The following is a 12,053-nucleotide window of genomic DNA, read 5'->3' as shown; positions in this document are numbered from 1 at the left end:
TTGCTGTATGATTTTTTTCCTTTGCTTACCTGACTGGCAGTCTTTGACTAGAATGCCTCCCCTTTTCTCCTTTTAATGATTCAGTGTGCTACCTCATGCAGTCCTACCCCTGAATACAACTTTGAAATTTGAAGGGAGCTATCTCCTGTAAGGATTATATGCTCTCCAGTACAGGAAGTAGGCAAGAAAAATCACACCTGTGTCTTTAAAATGGAGTCACATAAAATGGGATTATCAAAAAATGGGCAGTTTGGGAACCTGACAATACTTTTCTTTCTATTTAACCTACATAATGTTCTAGTTGCAAATGAGTCCTCTGTTTCTGGGAAGGTCAGAGGAGAGGCAGTTAATGTGGAACATCTAGGTTTAAGACTTCAGTTTGTTGTGATTAGCAAATCAAACAAGCCTAATTAGATCTAATTTTAACCCTGTCAAACATCGGTTTTGTCTGATGACCAAAAATTATGGATAGCACTCTGAGGACAAGCATTTTGAGAATGGTCTTTTTAAAAGGGAAGTTAGCCCAGCCCTGTGGCATAGCTTGATATTCACAAAACTGCTCTGCAGTTTTTGGTAAATGTGGGATTTCTTTAATCCTCCTCTATCTGGTATCAGTAGTTCACAGTGATAAGGTAACTCACAATGCACCAACAGCCGCTGGTGGCAAAGCTGAAGGCAAGGTGGTAATACAGATATGACTAAATGTGTGGGTGGGGGAGTTGAACCTAGAACATGAATTATGACGATTCTCCACGATGCAAAGAAAACATTGATTTAACAGTGCTTACCTGTGTATCCAAGTGGACAGATGCAGTCATACTGTCCTATCTGGTTGAGACATGTTGCTCCATTCAGGCATGGATCTGACACGCATTCATTCACTTCCAGGTCACAGTGCTTGCCTTGGTAGCCTGGGACGCAGTAGCAGGAGTATTCATCAATCCCATCCCTGCACACTGCTCCGTTGTGGCATGGTTCGGAAATGCATTCATCAAAATCCATTTCACAGAGTGTACCTGTGTATCCTGCACTACAAAGGCAGGTGAGCCCAGCCAGGCCGTTTTGGCAGGTGCCTCCATGCTTGCAGGGGTTTGTGTCACACACGCTGATGGCTATTTCACAGGTAGGTCCATTATACCCAGCAGGGCACTCACAAGTAAAGCTGAGGTTTCCAGCAGAGCTTAAACAGGTAGCGTTTTGAAGACAAGGGCTTGAGGAGCAAGGATCAGGAGTTTTATTGCAGAGTTCCTCCACGCTGTCCGCTGATATGTCTGCACAATGGCAAGTATCATCTTGATGACCAGCAACGCATGTAGAGTTCTTTTGGCAAGAGTTTGACAGGCACCTGGAATCATTCCTCATGCAAAATGACTCTAGGAAGGAAACACAAAAAATCCTGAGGACTTCCACAGCACTGGAAGTAAAAGAGTGAAAGAAGTGCAACTCTTAACACAACTGTGTTTCAAAACCAACGCCTCCGATTGCTAACTGGTTGAGAAGAAAACAGGGCTGGTTACTGTGTGACACATATCAGTAGACTAATAAATGTAAAATGAAACCAATTATGAACATATGAGAAGGTTGTAATTCCCTGTTCTCGCCTCTTTCAACAGTCATGGCCTGGAGTGTCAGGATCGCTTAACGCTACATCAAGACTACAGTTGCAGAAACATTGGTGGTTGTCAACAGATATCCAACACTACGGAATGCATTTAGGTATACTTGAGACACGGTTTGGTTTTTTTTTTTACTAAAAAAAGGAGTTGGCCCACATTTTTCAATTCAATACCACTTTGTATTCCTTCTGTGGTGGAAGTTCTTTGTATTAGGTTTTGACACAGCTAAATGACTTGGATGCAGTTATAGCTCAAGTAAGTTGTTCAAACCATCATGCTCTTTGATTTTGACTCCCTGATTACAGATAGTAATTTGGCAGCTGTACAGCATTTCCACCACAAAGAATCTCCCAAACACCTGAGCTTCAAAATAGCCCTCAGAGAGCCTTCCTGCCTCTGAGGCCGAAAGGACACAGTGTAAACATGTTCCTTACCCTCCAGGAACTGAGCTCCTGGCAGTAATTAAAAGCTACTTGGAGGTGCCTTCCTGCTGTAAAGTCTGATTGGCAATAACAGTAGCTACTTTTCACTTTCCAGTCAGGGAGGAGCAGGCTGTTACCAGCATCGTTCATAATCCACAACTGAGAAACACTGGTAAGAGTTAAAGCAGTGAAAATAGAGAAGGATGTTCTTTCTAGTAAAAGAAATCAAGCATTCTGCCATGAAACTGTATATTTTTTTAAATCATTATTGTCTCCATAATAAAATGTATGGTTATATTCAGATAAGGATAACATACATATGTAGGTATACACCTGCTACCTTAAATTCAGCGCTAGGCATGCTAAGCAATAGCAGCAAGGTGCCAAATGCTGAGTGCCTGAAGTAGGTGTGTTGACCTGGGCTGAATCCTCTGGAATCACACCTTCTCTGCCAACAACATCACGTGGGGTAGACTGAAGCTTGTGTAATTTTGTGTGTACTATAATCAGGTCTCCTGCATGCAGCACAGGCATAGGTGAAGAGTGTAATGGGGTTCTATCGATCACTAAATTAATCTCATAATATCATGTTGCTTCTTTCATGACTTGCCATGACCATTGTTTTGGTATAGGTTAGTGGAAACGGTATTAATCACCAGCACGCATCCTGCAGCATCTGGGAATTTTTTTACTCGCACATAAACTGACTCAAGGCTATGGAGATGGTAAGGCCCAAAGGGGTGATTGCAAATGCTGTGTTTGCTCTGGACCTCTATCTTGCTCTAAAGGTCAAGATTTTGAATGCAGAGGAGAGGCTAGTGAAAGAAATCCTGGAGTTGCCTTCAAATACTGTGTTAGTAAAATTAAACGATGGCAGACCAAACCTCATTGTCCTGGTTTTGACTGGGGTAGAGTTGGTTTTCTTCATAGTGGCTGGTATGGTGCTGTGTTTTGGATTTAGTACTAGAAGAATGTTGATAACACACTGATGTTTTAGTTGTTCTAAGTAGTGTTTAGACTAGTCAAGGACTTCTCAGCTCTCAGCTCCGCCAGGTGCATGGGAGGGGGCTGGGAGGGGGCACAGCCAGGACAGCTGACCCCAACTGACCAAAGGGCTATTCCATACCATATGATGTCATGCTCAGTATATAAGCTGGGGGAAGAAGAAGGAAGGGGGGGATGTTTGGAGGTATGGCATTTGTTTTGCCAAGTAACCATTACACATGACGGAGCTCTGCTTTCCTGGAGATGGCTGCACACCTGCCTGCCCATGGGAAGTAGTGAATGAATTCCTTGCTTTGCTTTGCTTGCATGTGTGGCTTTTGCTTTCCCTATTAAACTGTCTTTATCTCAACCCATGAGTTTTCTCACTTTTACTCTTCTGATTCTCTCCCCCATTCCACTGTGGGGGGGCGAGCAAGCGGCTGGGTGGTGCTGAGTTGCCAGCTGGGGTTAAACCACGACACTCATAGACAACTATTAATGGAAAGAGGAAAGGCAAGTAGTCGTTTACTGCCATAAACCACCTACAAGACAGGGACCATATAAATACTGACCTAAAAAGCCAAATGCATGTATAGTATTTTAATTCCTAACGATCGAATTGGAAAATCTAATCTGGAGTATAATAAAAGTTCTATCCAGTACATTTTTTTTCTTTCGGAGCTGTTTTTTACCATGTTATAAGAAATTCTCTACTGTATAGTGAACATCTGCATACCATCAGACTTCTAATGTGATTACAACGTAACATTCCTCAGAATATGAGGGTAAAACTGTAAATAAATATTTTGCATATTACTAGAGAAAAAAATATTTGTATCATGTGAGCGGAAAAAAAAAGCAGTCCTATCTTGGCCAAGAATCTATGAAATAAAGCTGAATGTTCCTTTTGGAGAGAAAGCAGTGATTCAGAAGGGAAAGACTAGCGGATGGAGAATGAACGTTGCATTAAACAATCTGTGACTGTCCTGTAAACATCCTATTTTCTTCTTTCAGTTTATACCTTTATTCTGGAGTCTCGTTTGGAAATACAAAGGCTATGTGTCTTCTACAGCAGTTACTTGAAAATGAATGGCAGAACAATGTATGTTTGTTCAAACAGAGTGTTGTGAATGAACTGAACTTCTCAGAGAAATTCAGACCCACCCACCACCAGCCTCTAATTTCTTCCTGGTTCTTGGAACCGGGATTTGGGTGGGTGGACACAGTAGAGAAGGAGATGTGGCACTGAAAGAGAAGCAGCATGTAGAGATGCTTATTAATAACTAGGGCTAGACCAATGCTGATGAAGTCCTGGGACAGATCCCTGGCTGCCTGGGAAAGTGAGAGGCTAGGGTTGGTCACCTGAGGATAACAACCCACCGCTGGGCAGTGTCAGAGAACACAAACTGATTGATGAGGGGGGATTTTCATGATGTCTATTTTAATACATACTATAATTTAATCTGTTTTTTTGCCAGGAAGGGGAAGCAGAGGAAGAAAGCCTCAGAAGGCTTTACCAGCTAGGAAAGACAGCTTGTGTAGATATGACACTGTGATAATAAATGGGGAGGTTGGAAAAGTTATCTGTGCTTCATTGCTGTGCCTTCTGACCCGAGTTGTACACAGGAGCCGCAGGGCCTCTGAGAATAAAAAGCACCAATCTGAATGAACTTGATGCTCATCAATAGATACATTTACTGAGTCAAATACCTAATTAATATTTGTTTGAACACGTGGAATAGAGGTTTATGTACTAACATAGTAACAGTGACATCATGATTTAAAACAAACTAACAGTGGTCATAAGGATTACGTAGAAATAGTTTCTTGGTTGTTTCTTTTGGGGTGTTGTATATATAAGCAAAACCTGAGAAATGTTTTTTTTTTTGAACTATTTTTAGCTGTTGTTATGCTTGTACATACCAGAGATGCAGAGGAGAAATATCTAGAAAAAAGGTATGGTCTTTTCTTGGTAAAGAATATCTTTACTTAATGCAGGCTAAGGTAGACCTGATCAAGAAAGCAAGCTAAACGTTGATTAGCAGGAGGAGAACTGGAGCTTTACCTCCTGTTCTTTGAAGGAAAACAGGACAAAAACAGTACTTCTGATTTAGCCTGCCTTTAAATGACCATCCCCAAACCTGTTAATATTCAGTCTTGCACTGGGAGCAGATATTTCATCCTAATGTGGTGTCAGTTGTACTCCCAGCTCACAGCTCTCACTGAAAGCCAAATTCAAGATGTTGGCTGTGGTGTACTGGCTTGCTCCACAGTCAGCAGTATCACAGACCTTTCTCCTCCTCAACATACCCTTATGTAGGTTCTGATGTTCTAGTTTACCTAATTTTGTATATTACCCGTGTATTTAGTTTCTTTTCTTTAGCCTGGATATCAAAGAGCTTACTGCAATCTACTAATTGCAGTTAAAAATGAGCAAAACTGCATTCCTTAGGAACTTTTGCATCCCACATTTTTCTTGGGATTGCACTGCTTTGAAGAGCTTTCCTTTCTATCTACCCACTTAAAATTCCTGAAAAGTGCATGTTTGAAGAAGCATTGCAAATTTGAAGATATTAACTATGATGAAGTTGTAACGTTATCTAACTATTATGCTGTGTAGACTACAAGAGGTGAGGTCAATCATTCAAGTGCTTCTTAAGTAGGACCACTGTGATATGAGAAGCAATTTAGTTAATTATTACTGCTTTTCCAGAGATAATTTGTGTGCAACAACTCAATTTGTTGTAATGACTGTGCGTGAGAGAAACAGAAGCATTTGCCAGCCTGCAGTTTTGATAGCAACATACTAGCTCTGAGCACTGGTTAAAAAGCTTCATAGCCCTCTGAGGCACTAATAGTGGATGGAAAAAGAGAGAAGAGGACAGCAAGCCCACAGCCTGTAGTGAAGGGAACCGATTTATCTCCAAGGTGACACCACAACTGGGAAAACCATGAAACAGAAAATGTTTCCTGGATTTTTTTAACTAGTGTCTTAATTTCAACTCCTCTGTCTTTTATAAAATAAATTTCTTATGCAGAAATTGCCAATGGACAATTCAATAAATCCAGTATTCCCTAGAGAATGCTTTGGTCTGATTTGTACTACAAGTGTACAGTGAAGCAATAAAGTTTTTGGAGACTGATCTTCATTCTAATGCACTGTGCCCCATGTTTGTGTAGTTCTTCCGGAACACAAGAGTTCTGAAGGTCTTAGCAGAAATGTAATCACTGTTGAGTTTTAGCTTGCTTGTTATTTAAAGGCTAGGACACAGAGTTTTTTTGGTAGGGGTGCTATACAGTAGTTTTGCCCCAGCAGCAAAACTGTATCTTAAAAAGGTGGTCATCAAAGGGTATGCAATTGTCATGCAGTGGTTATCAAATGGTATGCAGTTCACCAGGACAGTCCCATGATTTTTTTGAGAAAAAAAATCTTGCTAAATGATGTGAGTGCTTCAGAAAACCCTTGGATACTGGACTGCTATTTGGAGCACCATTTTCCACCTATTTGAGACAAGATATTTATGCTACATCCCTTCCTGCCCCATGGAAACTCCAGTTCCCTGTTGCTCTGGAGTGATGTGGAAGGCTGGATTTGGGAACCCATTGAGCTACTGAGAGCTATGTGGACATGACAGAGGAAGATCATAGCACGTGGAAGTTGAACTTCCCCATGCTCTGTGACGTGATGTGGCAGAGTATGGTCGTGTCTGATGCAAAGGTTGGCTCAGGTTGAGTTCATGGTTGAAGAATATTCTCTACTACATTTGCAGAAAGAGGGTGGAAATGTTTCAGTGGTTTGGGGACTTAATTTTTGGTAAGGTTGCAGAGGCATACCCTGAAAAGGCCTCATGTTCTAGCTCAGATACGCAGAGGAATCGCTTTCATTCTTAAGCAATTAAGGTCACTTCAGCGGTGACTTGTTCTGACAGAGTCTTAAAACTTGCATGTAACATTAGAAAAATGGAAGCAAAATGCCGATCACTTTGGATTTACACTGACTGACACTTGAGGTAATTATCAGTTTCTATATAAACATTGGTACATTAATCTAATTATGAGAGGAATTAGTGCCAAGCATTCTACCCTATAGTTAAAGGCTTTTGATGCAGATGAGATATTTGGCAGTAAAATTCTTTGCAGTAAAGCTTGCCATCTACTGGCAAATCATCAGTACTACCAGAAACATGCCGATACCTGCATCTTCTAAAAGTTGATGCAAACTATTAAATATAAAAAATGCTGAGAAAGAGCCAGTTTTTTTCTCTTGGATAAGCTTACTTAAATTCATTAAACTGACGTTAGTGTATGAATAATTGAGCTTATATAACTAATTAGCACTAAAACTGCATTATTTTGGTCTGGTAAAGACCTTATTGATCAGAAACCACTGAAGTGATACAAAACAATGTGGGTGTTTGAAGTGCATGACAGTGAGCGTAGGAGAGCAAAATTGAGTTAGCTGGAAAGTTAACATGAACAGGGCGGGAGTTTTGACAGGGCCAAAGTAATTTGGCATGGAGCTTCTGACTCCTGATAAGGAAACTAATGTTCCTCAGTAAAGACAGTAAATTTGAAAAGCTCATCTTTACATCTTTTCCGACAATTTGGCTGGGGTTTTTGGTTGAATCAGAGAGCTAGCGAGTTCATGTGTAACTTTCAAAATATTCTGTTATCTTAAGTTTGATAAAATCAAAAGTAAAGTAAATTGATGATCCCTAATTCTGAGAATCTGATTAGCAAACTTAGCCATTCAAAGTCCACAAACAAAAGCTAGCAAACTGTGTTGGGTTGCTTCTGGCAGATGTCTTTCAGCAAAGACTTGTTCTTTCCGGACATAACTCTCCCTACAAGTTGGTGAAATATCATAATCAGCAACAGAATTTAAAATCAAATTTCAATCACTGCTAATTGCATTGCTATGAGCTGAAGTTCACTTGACTGTGGCCATGCCTGCACTTTGCTAATCACCTCATCATGCCTGGAGGCTCCTTGTAATTCACCATGCTATTCTTCAAATGCGCCTTCCTCCCCTGAAGGAGGACTCTATGCTTCGCAGAAGCTCTCAACACTAACAGCTTCAGGGTCTTTTACATACACTGCGGAGGTTTTCTGACCTTCATAACAGAGCTAGTCTATTTTCTAGGAAAAAAAAAATCTATGAAAAATAGACGACTTCTCGATTCCCATATAGTCATCAACACTGATGACCTTACTGTGCTTTGAAGAGGACTTTTCTTTTTTTTTTTTTTAACAAAGATTTATTACTTCACACGTTTGAATTTGAACTAGGAAGCTACACCAACTAATGCAGATAAAGCAGTTCACAGCAAAATCTGACCTCTTGAAACGGATAGCAAAAAACCAATATTCTGGTCTGTGAGTTGAGAAGTGAAAGTTTAAAAATACTCCTAAGGAGAAAACTATTGAATTACAACAGCAAAAAAATATACTCATTCTTTAACAAACAAATAAACAAACAAACAAAAAAAACAACCCGGAAAATGTGTGTTGGGTGGGGGCTTTTGTTGTTTTTAATTTGCTAAAATAGCTTATATAATCGACATCTTGGTTGTGGCCAAGGTTGTGGGAAGATAAAATTCTCTTGGGATGAATGAAGGAACCATTGCTTCTCTTAGTGCTGTTATTTCAATCTGTCTTCTGTTGACTTGACGACAGCATTTGTTCACAACTGAAGGCTTACCTTATGATCAAATAAGCTCACTAAAGAAGTCATGGGATAACATGATGGTAGCAAGGGCTTAGATGGAGTTAGAAATGAGAACCTTAAATGCTTATGTTCATTTTTTGTTTAAAACTTGCCCCTGGGATTTTAAAACAAGTGTGTGAATCTGTGTCACTTAAATATCAAGCTCTATGACTTTAGTGATATCTTGAAATAATTAGCATTTAACTGGAAATATTGCCCAAGGCATTTAGTGCCTCATTGAAGAGCGCTTGGCTTTGGTATAACTAAACATATCTCAGTTTATCTGCAGTGCACCATGACATAGAAAACACAGTTCATCACTATGACAATAACTTCCTTGCAAAGGCAGCCTTAGAAAGTTGTGGGTGTGCATATATATTCAATCTCGACGTATCTTGAAGAACTAGGGAAGACATGAACACAGCTGCATAATCAACACTGACAGAGATTGGGATCAGATACCTTCACCATGGACTGAAAAGCAGAGATGCTGTTTGTGGATCAACATTTGGCAGATGGGGAAGAAAAGGACATGAAACCATGCCATTCTGGACAAAACAAAGCCAGGTAAGGGGCAATCTTAGCCCTCAGAATAGCTTTTCCTTCAAGATTCTCTATGAATAGATAATTTCAGTTTTTCCACACAGTTCTGGTTGCCAGACTAAAGTCTCAAACTTCCTAAACATTGTACTCTTGCTATTTTACCCCTTCCCTGCCCATCTCCCCAAACATTTCTCTACCATCCTAATTATTTAACGTAATGAGTAGCTTGTAGTTACTGTGGTGCCATTTCTCCTTTGCAAGCTTCAGCCTGGATGGAAGCACCAGCCCCGGGACCTGACCAGCTCTATCCACAGCTGGAATTATTGCTCAATATTGTCAATGAAAAAGCGTACCTTGGGAAGGTATGAACAAACTTATGCCAAACAAGCAAACATTTGCTGTCGTGTCCACAAATATTGTGATCACAAAGGGTTAATCCTGAATCTGAAACTTCAATTGTGTGTCCAAAACATCCTAGCATGTTGTTATAGAAACCACTTTCAGGCTTTAAATCTTGAATCGCGATTATTACTATAGTAACCACCACCGCACACAGGCAGAAAAGAAAAAAGGTGGTTACACAAATATTCCATTTCTATCAAAAAAAGCCCATTTTGTTTTCAAGTACATTTGTATCAGCAAACCCAAGGAAAGAAAATTCACTACTTATTTCCTGAAGCAGAAGTATTGTATATATGCTTAAGAGTAACCAGTGAACACCATTAAAATTTTAAAATGTCGTTTAGGAAACACTTTGAGATTAAAGCGATCTGTGATTCAGATTACAGAACTGGTTGTTAAATCAGTGTCTCCATATCAGTGTTCTCCAAACTTTTCTGCAAGCTCACACTAATTTGCTGCTGCTCCCCAACACAGCAACAGCCCTTCCTACAAAGCAGCCGTGCAGTGCCTGTCCCATCACACTGCAGAGAGGTGTGCTGCTTCAAAGGCACTCGCCTGGCATGGGGACACACGCGCAGCCACTCTGGCCAGTGCAAGAGTGCTGGAGAAAAGGGGGGAATGGATGCAGCTCATTAGCTTGTGAGTTGTGTTGTTAGCAGTGGACAAATAAACATCTCAAAAATGAGGTAAATGGTTTCTTCTCATAGCTTTCCCCCCTCCCCTCTTCACTTCTTTCCTTCAATGCAGTAAATACTTTCTGGCTCTTACTTTATTTTTCATTGTACCCTTGTGTCTGTGGCTGGGAATAGGAGGAGAATCAGGCCCGTGAGCTCCACACAGCTCCTACAGATAGAATTTGGAGGGTTTTTGTTTCAATTGGCCATCAAGGCATGGTGCTAGTAGCAATGCAAACAGACTTGTTTCTAATGTGAAGAGTTCATCCACTACTTCTTCACTTTTACGTTTAGCGCTACAGCACTGCAGTTTAAGTTGATAGTGCATAGTGATTGTCGTGCTTTTACTGTGCACAGACATTTTTGTTTCTATAAGATGCAGGCCAGTGGCTGATCAGGCCCAGAAGGTAGCTGCTATCCATTACAGAAAATGATACAGACGCTGATGTAGAAAGTGAACTGATTTCTGCCGTGCAATCCCTGCAACTGTACATGCTCTATCTGGATATAACTTTCCTCTTTAATAGTTTCATTATATGTCTCCACATTCTTATCTTCTGACTCTGCAGAGGAGTAAAGACATGAGCGTAATGAGGTGTTCCTTCTCCCTTTAGAAGTGAAGAAATTGGAATTCACACAGCAGAATTTATTCTTAATAATACAGAACAGGATTCCTCCACACAGGGGCATGGAAGATAAAAAGGCAGGTGAGCAACAACCACAATATATAGTGGTGGGAACCCGGGGGCCAGCTTCAAGCTCATCTTTCTATCAGGTCTTCAGAGGCAAAGAACATGGAAAATTTATTGTGCTCAAGATCTGAAACAATTTTATTTAGGTAATAATCTTGATTGCTTATGGGAAAGATTTGGTGATTCTGCAGGTTAAATGTCTTTGTCCCAAGGATTCAATCGATACCTTTCCTGCCTGCACTGCTCTTAAGGCTTCATTAAAGCTGGGGACATCCTCACCATATAACTCAGGATACAGAGCCATGTGTGTAAAGATTTCTCCTGTGAGATGAAAAGTTTTGCAGAAATAGAGAAAACATAGATGGTTTAGTTCGGGGTGTGAATTATGTCTTATACCTTAAGAAGTTATCCTGTGTTGCTTGCCCTTAGTGAGTTTTCTCAGCATGCCTAGATTAACTTGTTTGGAGGGGTGAATTTGTAATGCTTTTGTGAAAGGTATTGCTCCTGCCTTGCTCCCAAGAGTTACAAAGATGGCAGCATCAAGCCTTTTAAAATTAAAGGAAGCATAATCTGGTGTTTCCAAACCTGATAAGTGAACCCAGTGAGGGGCGCAAGTGGTGCTGGGGAACTGGAAAAATGAAAGCAATGCTTGCAGTTGGAAAGATACCACCTGTATTCACAGCTACGCTAAGGCTAAAGCGCACACCTTGGAAGCAAACACATGGCAGAATAGTGAGGGAAATGGTGCCAGAGCCGAAAAGGGTTGCAGAAAGACCAAAGCATGGTCTCACTTCTTCTCTGCATCAATGGGGGGATTTCCAGGAACACAGAGGGAGTAACACAGCATAAAACTGTCAGTTTGTGAATTTGGGTGAAATCCAGTTGCATCTGGTTCTGTCTGAATTCCAAATAGTGGAAAATAGGGAGCAAAGGAGCTGCTGCTTCTTGAGGAGGCTGAATCTCGCCTTGAGAGACACAAGGTCTTGCAGCTTCTCTGGAGTCTGGAAAGAGTT

At 40.7% G+C, this 12,053-nt stretch overlaps 1 protein-coding gene across 1 annotated transcript in view; it reads right to left on the bottom strand.

Annotated features, from left to right (window-relative positions):
* CRB1 (crumbs cell polarity complex component 1) overlaps nt 1-12,053 on the bottom strand; it is a 111,190-nt gene that overhangs the window by 72,335 nt on the left and 26,802 nt on the right. Inside the window, 1 exon segment of the mRNA XM_035891738.1 lies at nt 789-1,373. Coding sequence (XP_035747631.1) covers nt 789-1,373 — 585 coding nt within the window.

The sequence above is a fragment of the Egretta garzetta genome, unplaced genomic scaffold (assembly GCF_000687185.1).
Source record: "Egretta garzetta isolate BGI_Z169 unplaced genomic scaffold, ASM68718v1 scaffold163, whole genome shotgun sequence".
NCBI lineage: Eukaryota > Metazoa > Chordata > Aves > Pelecaniformes > Ardeidae > Egretta > Egretta garzetta.
Note: the sequence above shows the minus strand (reverse complement) of the source record. Positions and strands in the feature narration are given on the sequence as shown.